Raw genomic sequence first — 14945 nt, forward strand, 5'->3', positions numbered from 1 at the left:
AAACTTTAGGACTTTTCACCTCGAATCACGCAACCGGCATAGCCTAATCGTTACTAAAAGTAAAAAATTACAGTTGAGAAAAATTAAAAGACACCACTTTTCGGGTTTTGTAGTAAAACCTGGGACTTTACGAGTTTTCAAGGGTAATCACTCATTAATACAAACAAACAGATTATTACCATTTATTAAATAAACAATGGTCATTATAAATTCAGTAGAAAATCCATTTTTTGAAAAAAGGCAGAACTAATATATTTTGTCTTGTCATGTTTTTTTTTAAATAGCGCGCGTTATGTGCGGTCTACAAGCTGTAATTCCCCTTATTCTCCCTTGGCGTTTGGAAATTTAAACTGAAATAATGCGTCAACGTTGTTTCCGGTTATGGTTTGAAAACAATAGTCACTCGCCTAAGCTTGAAGGATTAGAGAGCATTTACGAGCACTTGTGAAGGCTGTAAAATCCTCGGATTATCATATGAAAAAAAAATCAGTAAATTCCGATTTGTCAATTTACCTGAGCTCAACCCCGAAAAATGACAAATATTTTCTTACCTGCCTGGTGTTATAAAACCTTTAATAAATAATGTAATATGTTGAGGACATTTCCAATTTTAGAATAAATTTAATAGCTTTAACTTGAAAGTACTGGTCTCTACCCTTTTCCACGAATGAGGGACAGCAGGTGGTACGATAGAAAATAAATAAAAAAATATTCAAGAAGTATTTCAACAAAAATAGTTTTATACCATTTGAAATGACTCATTAAACAGAGTTGAGAATTTTATTGCATGAATTTATTACATGTGAAAAGTGCAGTGAATTTAATTGAATTTTTATACATCTTAATCTTCTCAGAATGAGAAACGATATCCACAGTAAATAATGGAATGAAGAAATGAGAATTGTATGGGATTCTCTACGTGTAGAGAACGCACAAAAGCATTTGGATCACATTTTTCAAAGGAAAAATAATAGATAAAGGGAAAAAAAACGGAAGTACTGCGTGTGGCAATGCCATGGCAACCAATGGTACCACTCGTTCAATGACACTAGGGGACACGGAATTAAATTTGTCAATGCTACCGGCTGGTGATGCACACCACTATTTTTTTTTAATCATCATTAGGGCAAATTAATCGATTTTATTTATGAAATTGAAACATTGAAGATTGAAATATTTTTTTATTAATTGTCAGATGAGACTATGTGACGATTGATCAGGAATTTTTAAAGCTGGTTAGATCTCATCATTCTATCCTGGCCAGGAATCGAACCTTGAACCTATCCGTTGTGTCCTATCCTAACTTTAACCACTACTTTCGGGGAGTACATCAATATCTTTCGACGAGATTCTACCGATGTGTCTACAATGGTTGGGCTGAGGCTTAAGAACCACCTCTCAATCAGCCATTTATTGTTGCAGCAACCAAAAAAGTAACTTTCCCTCATGATTTGTTGACACCAGGGGAGGATAAAATGAGGCCGACGATTCTCCGAGTTCGTCAAAAGTGACGTGAAATATCCCGTTTGAATTCCAATAAAAGTTGGTACTTTAGGCATTTTCTTGACAAGTCAGGAGTGCAAGGAGTGCAAAATAATCATGTCCGTTAGTCGGAAATTGGAGCAAAGTCTCACCGGGTAGTGAAACGAAGCGTTTTGCTTCGGGGAATGCCAACCGAGGTGAGCATTGAAGACGATCAGTCCGTGAGAATTACAAGTAGGACGCTTCTTTATCACTCCATTTTTTTTTCCTCCCCCATTGCTCTTTTCCTTTTTATAGAAATTGGGTCGGAATATAATGATATTGTCCAACGGTTCTTTATGGGATAATTTACCGAACAATTTTGGTATGCAGACCCCCAATGCAGGTTGTGGTATTTTTGGGTAGCCAATGGTCATTGGAGCAGAGCACGTCACCTGGCTTTTGCCAAGGGGTGACCATATCATTTTCTCTTTCAGAACCCCACCTCACACCTCCCCTTCACCCTATAATATTATCCGCCCCGCCACTTCTAGACTGCGGGGGGCAATATTGAACCTTCATTACAACTGCTTTTTCATATTCATCAAATTAACAACTCATCGTTACAAATGAGAGTGAAATGCCAAAGCTAGGTGCGCTGTTGGAAAAGTATAATTTTTCACACCTAATTCTGGTAATTCTTCATTTTCATGAAAATGCCGAAAATTCAAGCAATAATTTTGCCAAATTCAAAAATAAATGGACAATTTATTTTCTCAATGGTTTATCATTTTTAAAGCAAGTTTCGGCCTGCCTTTCAGCACATTACCAAAAAAAAATTACGGCGTTTCACATATTTTTCCTGTTTTTTCTCTTGTCCTCGTCTCATGTTCGGAGGGGCATGAAAAACAGAAGCAAAAAGGGAAGATTCCCCGAGAAAGGCGATAGCTAATGATCATCCTTGCGTGGAATTAAGGGCGCTGGTGAATATTTTGTGGCCAGTGGATTTTTGCGGTTAAATGCCATCGCCAGGTAGTTTGTTGGTGAACAAAAATCCGCGTAATATTGGTAATAACCACAGAACACCTGCGAGGATTCGCCGGTTTATCACGAAAACCCACATTTTACCACAATAAAACCAAAAAGGAAAAAACCATTTTTAAAATAAATGTTTCACTTCTGCTTTTCTAAAAATCCGTCAACTCAAACCTAATGAATTTTTTTTCATCTTAAGTTCATCTTAATAATTGATTTATCAAATGGAATGTCACATTTATGGAAATGAATCGCGACGATAATTAATACCCCATGAATGCAAAAACCTTTGGAAATAATTTTTATCGTGTCATTGTCTGACGGTAGAGCTGTGCAATTCCGGTTCATGAAAATCAATGGATTACTTCCGGTTGTCTCACCGCTACAGCTTTGTTCATACTCATTGTTTTGAACCGGACGAGACACGTTGTCATTCCTCCGAGACTGATAATTATTTCAAGTGAACAAGAGAGAGAGAAAGGAAGAAGAATGTCTGTACAGTATTCCAAGTAATTAACGAGAACGTAACACTTGGAATTGTGAGGAGAGACCGAGGAAACACTTGAGTTACACTTGGTAAACTAACCATTTGGCTCAACCCGATAACCCTTGCAATAGTCCTTCTTTTTCTACTGAATAAATTTAAACCTGGCATTGGTTTATGTTCCGATGACGAATAATCAAGGAACAAGTGCGGTGCAGCTGTTGCTTATCATAATGCAACCTCTTTACACAAAAGGGTGCAAACATCTACAACCGGTTGACTTTGAGTAAATTATTTTACTGTTGGATAATTAAACGCACGTCAGTCTGTACTTTCCTCTCATGATAACTTCTAAAAGGGAAATCGCATGAAATCCTCATCGCTATCTAGCATGATAACCGCTAATAGATAATAGTATTTCATCGCACATCATTCATCGGTAGTCGTTACATCTAGGGTGTATATATCTGTTTTGGTAATTACCGGGTTTATTTTTTTAATGAAATCGAAGAAAGTTTCCCGGGAAAAAAAAATTTTCTGCAAAGTTTTCCAGAAATAAATCGAAAATTTTTTATTCCAGCCGAATCGAGGACTTAACTTCTATCAACTCTTGAATCAATAATTTTCATTGTAATTTTTCTTAATTTTTTCAATGATATTCATATAATCAACGGAAAAATGAAAGTCAAAAGGAAAAGAGCAAGTTGTTTATTGGCATGTCTGGGTGATCTATAAATTTCATCTGGAGCCATTAAACCCTTAGTTGAGGAAAACAACCTTTTAATTTGGTGGTGCAGTAACTCTGATTTCTTAAGTTGAATTTCACACGCAGGTGTGATTAGTACGTCGAACGATGGAAAAGAAAGATAATAAGTGGACGTCAAGAACTGGAAAACAAAAAATGGCAAATATTTCTCTTAAATGCTGTGTAACTTCGAGTAAGGGGTATGCACAAATTATGTGAGTTGTCTAAATGACGTAGGAGTGAAGGTAATATTGACGTTCCTAGAAAGGTAATATAACGTTGCAACATACATTTTTTATGACAATACCTCTGGGGAAGGCATTAAGGTACCACACGATCGATACACAACTTGTAGGCCCTCCATCCTGTGTTTATACGAGCCCAACACACTCGACAGTTGTAATGAGAAAATTGTACAATTTGAATGGGGGAAAAAAAAATATCTATATAGATATGTATCAGCGACGAGTCCCAAGGGAATAAATTAAAGTGATCACTAGGATATAGTGTGCTTGAGACTCAGTTATGCTCCACTTCCTCCATCAATGATTCATGAATCATGAATCATGAGCACGTGATTTTGTGCTGGAGAAAAGTCTGCATAAGAGTCCTCCGACAATTTCGCGTTGAAAGCCAAAAGGACTATATATGAGGAATATCGCATGTGGTTAATTTTGTACTCCCCTGTATGCATATACCTGATGGCTTTCTATATTTGACTTCCTCAATACTCATTTCCATGCGGAATAGAAGCTGTCCTAGGTCTCTTGTCTCAATTCCCAATTCTTTACTGAATTGAATATTCAAGTTTCAAATAAATCATTGAAGTCTCACGACAATTGCATTTTTCATTTCAATTGAAAAAACTCGAAATTTTTAGCAACAATAAAGTGGCATGAAATTTTGGTACAATTCTCCATTGACGAATCAGTTAATGCCTGGGTAAAAAAAAAATTCTAATCGGAATATTTTTTTTATGAAACAATTTTATTTTTGGGAAAGGTATTGAAAAATTTTGGTTTTAAAATATACGCTACGTGTTAACGATTAATTTTTCAAAAAATTTCCCAAAAATATAACTGTTCTGTATCCCGATTTAAAAAAAAAATAAAAAAAAATTCTGAAATGTTTTCCAAAAATTTTTTGAAAATTTGGAAAAAATATTTCAATTACAATTTTTTTTTACCCACATCTTTCCACATATTTCTGATACCACAAATTAAAACTGCCATGTTTATACGAAACAAATTTTTAATGTGAATTTAATAGAATCAGTACAGATATGTAAAATTTTTCGAAAAACAAAATGATAAATAGATGAGTTTGCAGAGGATAATATATGGTGTAGAGACAAGCGTAAAACTGGCCTAACAGAAGAGTATGCAGCAGTAGCAAGATGCCTGATAAAAAGATATAATTGGCTATTACCTTATTACAGAGGCGAGTTGCTAGTGTCTCAATGTGACACTGCCATTCGAGTGCCCGAAGAAATAAAAGATGCCAACGTCTCTCCAAGGAACTTGCCACTCGGATCGGCTGAACAACCTCACGGTTTTGCCAATTTTTTGATGATTCCTTATCTTGATTAACTTCACCACTCTCCTGCTGTTTCAAAACACGCTCACTCAGCTTCACCACTGAACTTACGATACGACCATGTGCCTCGATGTCTTTCTGCAGGACCTGAAAACAAAACATTAACATCACCATTAAATTTATCATCTTCAACTGACCAAGTCATATTACCTAATTCATTATTTTCATTCAATTCATTTTATTTTGTATTTAGGAGTCAAATCAGTTCAAGAGTTTTCCGAGTTGTTCAATGAGTGCAACTCCAGACACACATGAATCCCTTTCCCCATCTTTCTTTTTTCTCGACTTTAATTACCCACCGGTCGATTTTTCAGGAGTAATGGAACAATTTCCGCTCTAGTAAAAAATAAAGGTATACATGAGCTTCTCGTAAGCATGCCGACCGATCGATTTGTACAATCGTGATCTTTAACTCCCCCGTGCCTTTCTCATGAGCCTACATGTCCCACTCCTTCTCTCTCGCCCTTTTACCGTGAAAATAAACAAAAAAAAAGGAAAAAATGAAAGGGCGAAGAGAGAAAAAGAAAGGGTAAAGTGAGGAGGTCGTTGCACGATATCGTTTTCATTACTTTCCTACATGCCAGCTTTTTCTTCTTCTACTTTTTTTCCCTCCAAACCACAAGTTGAAAGTGCAGGCACACGTGAGACAACAGTTTGGAGGGACATACATTGTGCATTATGCTGGGTTATTTTATTTAGCTTGTTGGGGAGTTGAAATGTAGTATTGCGGTACGTCAGACGACGATATCAGGATATATATGCCCACGCTTTAAGTTAGTTATGTGTCTTCTTGGTGCTGTTGGAGATGATCCGGGAGGATTGGGTCGATTGATGCGTGGGAAGAGGGTGGGCATAAGAATGAGAAGAGTCCTCTGTGATGTGCTATATCATACGATTTATGATTGATGGCTTCACACGAGTTACTGGACAAATTGGTTTTCCATTGCTGTCTTATTTTTTCATTTCGCTGCATTTCAAGTGGAACGAGCCATTGAAAGTACTCTGAAATTCTCTCAAAATTCTTTTCATTTCTTCACGAAAAAATAATTGCATTGATTAATGCATCTCACAAATAAATCATTTCAGTGCAATCATTTTCTTTTTATCAATCACACGGGAGTTACATTGTTGGTATGTTTAATTGTGGAGAAATTTACCGTTGGGATAGCAATTGTTCATTAGGATAATGGGGTCGAGGTGTTTTCGGTAGAAGCAACAAGCTCGAGAGGCTGATGTATTTACGGAGAAATTTTCAGAGTCATTAGTACATTGCCTTTTTTACACTTCACGTTGATGAGGATAAAAGACTGAACGTTTCACTTTGAATAATTAGAGACCTAGTGTAAAATATGCCCATAGATATCTTTTCATTCCGATATTGAAAATTTACACCATTGTAATCGTCTTTTCCAATCTCCCTATCTTTTTTCCCTCCAATGATTCCACTAAGAGAAACCGTAAGTAGTACTTGTGCAATTCTTTTTTTTTCGCCCAACGAAAAATTGTTTGCCAGTGCTTATATAGAATAAACCAGTCATTAAGTTAATGGCATATTGTTTTCTCGTTTCATGTGTTGGTAAAAGTTGATTGCGATAATGATAATCATCGGTTAAAGCTTCATGCATGGTTCAATTAATATTTATCGGTTTGATGCAGTGCAATATGCAGCATTATATATATATATATTTATATCTTATATATTTTCTCTAAATTATTGTGGCGGGAATGCCAAATAATCTACATTGAATAAATTGTACAGGAATAATTATCCAATTAGGCGAAAAAGTTTTTCATGTGTTTTTTTGCGAGTCATTAGTAAACTATCGGGCCATCCCTTCCACGAACTAATTAGTTTTAAGTGACAAAAAGATCCAGGGCGAAAAAAAAAACCTTCAATTACATCATCACTCAACAGTAATTGTGGAATAAACACACGTGTGCAAAGATAATTTCGAAATTCGTTCGAAAGGATTAACAATTTTGAGAAGCACAAAAAGTCCTGGAAATTCTATTGGGTAGATCGTTAAGTTAAAAATATATAAAGTATATATTTCACTTGTATTTTTCAAAAACATTCTCCATAAATGCAAATAAATATATGAAATATAATTTGACGAGAGCCTGTCTCCAAACATTAACGGTCGAACTCCCGCACGGCAAGTAAATGTTGAATAAATAAATAAATAAATCATAAGATCGGCGATAGCATTTCCTGGAGGATTTATCCAAGTGTTTAAGCCATCCTCATCCCCAATGTCTCGAAAGTGATGGACATTTCAGATTAGGCGATAATATTTACTTCGATGTTTAGCACATTTCTAAATAAAAACAGATTATCTTCTCTCTCGTCGTTTGGATTTGCTAGAGCGAAAGTCGACAGGAATTAACACTTTTTTTCCTGTTACCCATCGAGGCACTCGGAATTCGGAGGCAAAAAGAGAGGGACACGCTACGATTACATCTCTTCCGAACATCCTGTCTACTGAAATTTTAAGCGATGAATAATAATTTCAGGTTTAAATGAGGGTAGGACGGCAACAATTGATCTACTCGTTGATAACTGTTTGGAAGTTATCCTTTCATTCGCCTCCAATGTAAATACCATCAGTGTTGATCAAGATGAGTCAGCAAATACTACAGCTTTAGTATATAGATTCTATGAAAAAAAAATTAATTAAATATAAATTATACTTGAAACAAATCGCCTTTTTGTTGTCAATTCATAGCTTATCATTTTTCGGAGAAGTGCAAAATCTCTTGACTAAAATTGAGGGAGTTTTTTCATTCAAAAACGCCTTTCTCAAAAAATTGTCTTTTTTTTCTGAGTGTATAGCCAATTGATTGAGTGAGAATATTGAGGTGAAAATATGGGTGGTTGACCTCTCTGCAGACATGGAAATGTGTCATGACGGATTAGCGATGGATGAAACATAATGTCGAAATTTAATTTTTTTTCCCTTCTTCAATTTCATATAATCTGTATAGGTGATTGCCAGCCGTGAAATTAATTGAGTACGCTGAAGAACCCGGAATGTAACGGATGAATTGAGTAAATATTTGGTATCACTATATGTAGGTTTTGTCTGAGCCCAAAAATCGAATTATGACATTCAATTCACCCATGACAAATTGGGAGAACCAGAGACTTAATATTGTCGAAAGAAAAATTAGAGAGGGAATCGAAGGCAATGGAGTTTAATAAGAAAGGTACAAAAGGAGAATGGGTAAACCGGACGTTAGCAGACGTTTTGCAGATGATCTTGGTAGGAGTGTTGAAGAAGGAAAGGTGGATCCTAGGTAAGATAAGCCTCCCTCGGTGAATAAGAGAATATAAGATAATGCTTCCGGCAGGCACAAATGCACAGGAAAACATTGGGACCAAGTGAGTCAGGGATATTCCCTCCTTTTGTCTCTCTCTTATACCATCGGTCAAACCAACTGATGCTAATGATACAAGGGAGTTCTTAACGTCAATGTCACGAGTATTTTAATCTGATCTGCCCTATAGGGATGTTGATTGCAGTATTATTAAGGACACGTATATATGTGACTCCATTTATTCAACTTTTCCATCAGACATTAAGGATTTCCTCGTTGCACTCATCGTCAGTCATCACCAGTCTCTACGAAGCAACTTAAAAGTTAATAGCTCTATTTTATAAATGCTTGGTGAGTAGGCGAATTTTAAATTACTCAACTTTGTTGGAAATTTCGCTTCCGCTTTATTCCGAGTAGCAACTAATGCTGACTATTTATTAGAAACACTCACTAAAGAACAAATGCTTCAATTATTTTTATTTGCTTGCAATTTAAAGAAAACGGTATGACCCGAGTTGAAGTCTTCAGCTCTCACTTCCGCTAAACAGAGTGTACATGAATCCACGATTTCTAGAATCGCCAAACTTCAGGTGTCCATTGATAAATATGAAGAAATTGCAGAAGGAAGGGATCACATTATCTTGCTCTCTGTGGGTTCAACTGTGGAAGATTAATTTTAGTTGTTTTCCAGGGGAAAGGGAAATTGTGGTTTTTACAAACGTATAATTATGGTCGATGCTCTTGGAAAATTGTCAGTTATGGGGTCGTCATTAGAAAGGGAAAGAAATTTCCAACTCTGATGGATAAACTGTTTTTCGTTCATTAATTTTAGAAATAATTGGATTGTACTCAACTCCAAAATTTCAATCACAATGTAATCTGCATTTCCAATAAGAGTTATCACTTTAAGACTGAAAAATTTCCAATTTTTTTTGGCAAAAAGTCAGAGATTTACCAATAATTTTCATTCACTCATAAACATAATGCCAATTAATTACCAAAAAAGCATTAATCGATAAATTTTTTATTTATAAAGGAATTGCCCACAAATTTTCTAATTTCCTCAATGACGATAATCAACCACTGCAATTAGTGGGAATGCGAATTAATGACTGTATTTCACTTGATGAGGATTTTTAATATGAGATTTAGCCCTCGAATAATCGGTAATTTGTGATCTAAGCCGTGTGGCAATGGTCTTGTGATGCTGGTCATTAATTATGAGTCAGTGACTCTAGATTTTTTGAGTGATAGTTGGGATCAATATCCAAGGAAAATGAGGGAGAGAGCTCGCCACATGAGCACGTCGATAAATAACATTGCGAAGGCGTGACAAGGCACAATACCATGTATGTAAAAAAAAAGTGTAAGGAGGGACTTAAAAAGAAAAGTGTCCAATGAATCCCGTTAGGGTCATTCTCTCGGCTCACCCTTATAGTCGCCCTAACAAATTCACTTTATTAATAACTTATGGTGGAATTGATGAAAAATCGCTTTATGAAGGAAGAAATTCGTCAATTAAAAAATTTCCAATGATTTGTTATGAAATTTGATAAACAAAAGGCAGTCGCTGTTTTTTATTCGCCTGTCATCCTGAGGAAAAGGATTATATCCACGAGATGAAAGTAAATTGAGGAAAGGCAGCTGTCATGCATGCCCTCCATGAAAGTAACGTCAATCATCATGAGGGTAAAAAAGTAGTAAATTCAAATAGCAGGAAAATAGAGACTTTAAACTCTCGATCTCGATAAATCCGGAAGCAATCCTTCGCTCTGGGAGCTACGAAAATGTACATAAACGAGAAAATAATATTTATTTTAAACTGAGATTTAGAATCGTGTACGAAATGTTTAGCTTGGAGTGAAAGCAAGTCACGTCAATGGTTAACTAGATGGAAAATTCCCTTTACTGGACAGAATTTTTTAGCTACCGAGAGAGCAAAGGGTCATTGAATTAGACACGCCAAGTCACATGGTGAATATGTTCGTTTTGTTTTCGATGAAAGAGTCTAACAAAGTGCTCAGCCAATAAACTTTCATTCGAGTTAATGTAATTCTAACCGCGAGAAAAGGAGAACAGTAAAAAAATACTCATCATCGCGGAGTTAAATGATTCATCTCGCTCAATCGATAATCATCTTCTATTAATTACGACTTTCTTCAAAGTTCAATAAGCCATCATATTTTCAACTACTCTTGATAGCTTCATAACGATACCTTTCAATTCTTCACCTTTCTTCGGCAAATGCAATACAATTCACTGGCTCAAAATATTTAACATTATCTCGAAGATGCATTTTCTAATTTATCCTAAAAACTCATAATTACTCATATATACCATATTTGTTTACACAAAATTTCTCATTATAAATTATGGATTTTGAAGATGTTGAAGTTGCTGATGTTAAAGATGAGTACTTGACCAGTATTATTTCAAGAAGAGAAAATTATTGGTGTCAAGTGTAAAAAATGTGATTGGACATGTTGAGTTAACATGGGTCTGGCTCTATCCATTTTTTCACTCATTTTTCTTATAAAAATTATATCAAGAATTATCAAGTTCCCCTTCATACCTAATCCAAATCCTATCCAACGACTCCTTTGACATCACAAAAATGTGGAACGCTGTATAAATTTCCCGTCTACTATGTATACATGATTACAAGAATATATGAAAGATATAGGAGTTTAGAACTAGGTTGACGTTAGGCATGAAGAACCGCACATTAATAATACCACAGTGGATCCAGTTTGTGGATAGATAAAAGCCACAGTAACGCGGATAATGACAACATAAAAAGCCACAGAACAGATACGATATGGTAACTTTCTTCGTTGGATCGACATCAACGATCAACAGCGACCTATCTCCACTTTATAATATCTACCCCCAGGTGTACCATACGCATACTCTTATCCTTTTACTCCTGTCTTCCCTTAATCTCCATTCACTAAACGATGAATCTCGTGAGAAAGTTGCCCGTCAAGGTGCCATATACCCCGATCAACATATGTGCCTATATATATGTACTTGTATCGATACGCATTCACCCAACAACTCGCATATCTCACACATATCGCATCACAACCGATACCATTCAATCTTATTTTATCACAATACCACTTACTAGATTGTTTTACTTTCTTTTATCATTATACATTCTGACACTTAAAAACCATGCAAATTATATGTTATTTAATCATTTCAATAGGCAAACAGTGATTTGAAAAATGTTAAATTATTATTTGAAAGATGAGAAAAAAAACATGTCACTGTCATTTTTGCCAGTGTTAATACACGTCCAGTAAATTGTCCACGTACTTTACGGTTGAATTAATCCGGAAATAAGAGCGAGAGTACCGTGGGACAAACACGATTACATTGGGCAAATTTTGTTCCTGCATCCACTGAGAAGAAATTGTACAAACAAAAAAGAAGAGTAAAGTGCCGGTGAAAAAAAAAATGAGTGTATCAACTGGCTTCACAGAGAGAAGTTGGAGATTTATTGACTCTTTGTTCGATTGTCTCGGTGTAGACCCAATCGACGTATAAAGTTGGCGACGTATAAAGACTATTCAGCAGGTGTACTATTGATTGCGTCCAATAAATGTTTAGATTAAGTATTTAATTATGAAGAGAAAAAACGAAAGAGCAACGATAATCAGTCTATTTTTGCATCGATTGCAATGGGAAACGGAAGTAATTGAATTAATGGGTAGAGTTTGTTGTCCTTTCTATACCTGAAGTGACCTAAAAATGACGAAACCCAAGAGAAGGCTTTGAGCACTTAATTTATGGAGGTCCTGATGGCCTTGGCAGGGATAGTCATACCTGCACGAGAAATCTGCCGAGCTATTCACCCATGTTTTAGACAAGAAAACGTGACTGTGTCCAAGCTCAAGATCGTTTCGAATATTTTGTGATACCCTCGGTATACCTACACGAGAAACAGCAGGCGAGCAAACACTCAGAAATCCCTATATTTTCTTATTTATTTTTTCTAAATAAAAAAATATATTATGTAAAAAATAAAAATCCGTTTTTATGAACTTTTGCAGGATTTTTCAAAATTTGGTTGGAGAATTGCGATGAAAGATCGCACCACAGGCGCGCGTTCAAGTTTAAAAAAAAATGTAAAAAACGAAGTAAGAGACTAAAATGGAATTGTAGGCGTGGTTTTTGCCTGAAACGAAACGAGTACTCCTTTCGAAGAGTCTTATGGTTCTCTACTACTTTGTGTTGGCTGACGAACACAAATCGTTTCGTCGAACTCCTGAGACGCAGGGGACGCCAACCCTCATTGTATACACCTATATCTCTTACTCGATAAAACTGCTAAAGTATCGCAAGGAAGAAGTAGCCTCGAATTATCTACTGGATTTTCTTCATCGTAGTTTATTTCTCCAACGATTCAGTCAGGATACACCGCATTCCGTAGATGAACCAGTGCGTTCTAGTACTCTATCCATTTGAAATTTCAAATACTTGGAAAGACAATGGAGAGGAAAAGTAAAAAAAAAACGAAATTATTGTTTTTTTTTTTAACATTGTCAAGAGGCGGAGAAGAATGAATTTTAGCGGAGAAAATCAGATGAATTATCTGTAAATCATGAATGAAAGTGGTTCCATTGGAAAGTTGGAGAAATTTCGGATTATGTTTGGGTACAGACAATTCAGTTTTGCTACTCAGTCATCCACAAGTTCAATGAATATTTTTGCTACTGCAATAAAGCCCATTGTACAAAAAAAAAGAGATACGAAGTCACGATTGTTCCTCCTGAATTCTACAATCTGTGATTTATTACGTTCCACCCAAATAAAATTTATTTTATCTGTACGCGCGTTATAAACTGAAGAGAATACAGGAATAAATTCTTATTTTTTTTCTCCCTCTATACGTCAATAAATAAAACTGTCAATTTTTTTTGGAAATTGCAAGGATAATTTACCATAATTTACAAGTGAATGAACAAACAAGTATTTTGATAAATCCAAAGTAGATGGTGAAATGATGGTGGAGAAGAAAGAATTATCGGACAATAGAATAGAAAATGCACGAGAAAATCAAAAGAAAAATTGGGCTTTCTTTGCTCACACCCCACTATCGAGTAAATCATAACCCGTTGAAGTTTAATGGATCTGAAAGGCTTGTATTGATGCATGATGCAAGATGATATTTTTCATTTTATTTTCTCGAGAGTGGGATGAATATGCATGAGATTGAGGTGTACGACAGGAGTCACCAGACAGCAAGTCGCCACACATTGCTGTCTATCCCATGTCTAAACTCCTCACTCAGTTTAATACAAGTCGTTAGAAAACGTTAAGCCATTTTCCTCTGCCACACCAGACACCAATTTCTATCTCTACCTTCAATCGATTATCTTCAGGTTTTATTATCTTCGTGGTAATGCTCAGCAGTCAAATGGCCAATCAACACGGACCTATCTCCTTAAAAAAAAAAAATGAAAAATAAAACGACAATAAAAAATCATAATTGATAACTGAGATAAAGTGGCTTTTCATGTTTCTTACTGAGTCTTTCAATGTTTTCTCTTTCATGTTCCTCGATAGTGTTATTCCATTGTCATTTACTAACAATTGACAGAGATTTTCCTGTCAATGTTATACACTAAAGATTTCATGTGAAACAAGTGACTAATTGCATGTATTTCCTCATTACTAATGAATCCGTAATTAGCTCTTAAATTAATTCTCATTTTTTTCATTCATCTCATTACATTAAATACATTTTTTTAATTATTCAGTCCAGATATTGTTATTGTTATTGTTTTCACCGAAATTTTTAGAAGGGCACAATATTTTTTTATTTTTAGAAAGACTTTTTTTACTGTAAAAGATTTCTTATTTCATACGAATTGGAATGACCAAAACCCAAAATTTATGTCGCGGTAAAAATATATCTGATTCGGGTTTTCTTTTTCTCGTTGAACGGTCACTTCCACTCGATGTAAATTTATTTAATCTCCCGTTACTTTTTCCAGGGAATAATAGGCTTGAGATGCGCGTGGCTCCATGAATCCTGACAAATTAATGTTATAGGACTAGGTTTCAATTGAGATTATAATTAAGATTATACTACAATCCACTATTTTGAAATAGACAGATGACCACGAAGGGGTGTCATTACCCGGATAAAAAAAATTTGTAATTGGAATATTTTTCCAAATTTTCAAAACATTTCTGGAAAATTTTCCTTTTGAAACAAAAAAAAAATCGGGAAAAAAAACAATTGTATTTTTGGGAAATGTTTTGAAAATGTTTTTTTATAATTTTCTAGAAATT

General features: G+C 35.3%; 1 protein-coding gene across 2 annotated transcripts in view; it reads right to left on the reverse strand.

Moving 5' to 3' along the window:
- klar (klarsicht) overlaps positions 1-14945 on the reverse strand; it is a 62561-nt gene that overhangs the window by 23867 nt on the left and 23749 nt on the right. For both annotated transcript variants that reach the window (XM_011306401.1, XM_011306400.1), the window contains exon 8: positions 5154-5408. In XM_011306401.1, the coding sequence (XP_011304703.1) occupies positions 5154-5408 (255 nt within the window). The remainder of the gene's footprint in view (positions 1-5153; positions 5409-14945) is intronic.

This window comes from Fopius arisanus, unplaced genomic scaffold (genome assembly GCF_000806365.1).
Source record: "Fopius arisanus strain USDA-PBARC FA_bdor unplaced genomic scaffold, ASM80636v1 scaffold00047, whole genome shotgun sequence".
NCBI classification, from domain to species: Eukaryota; Metazoa; Arthropoda; class Insecta; order Hymenoptera; family Braconidae; genus Fopius; species Fopius arisanus.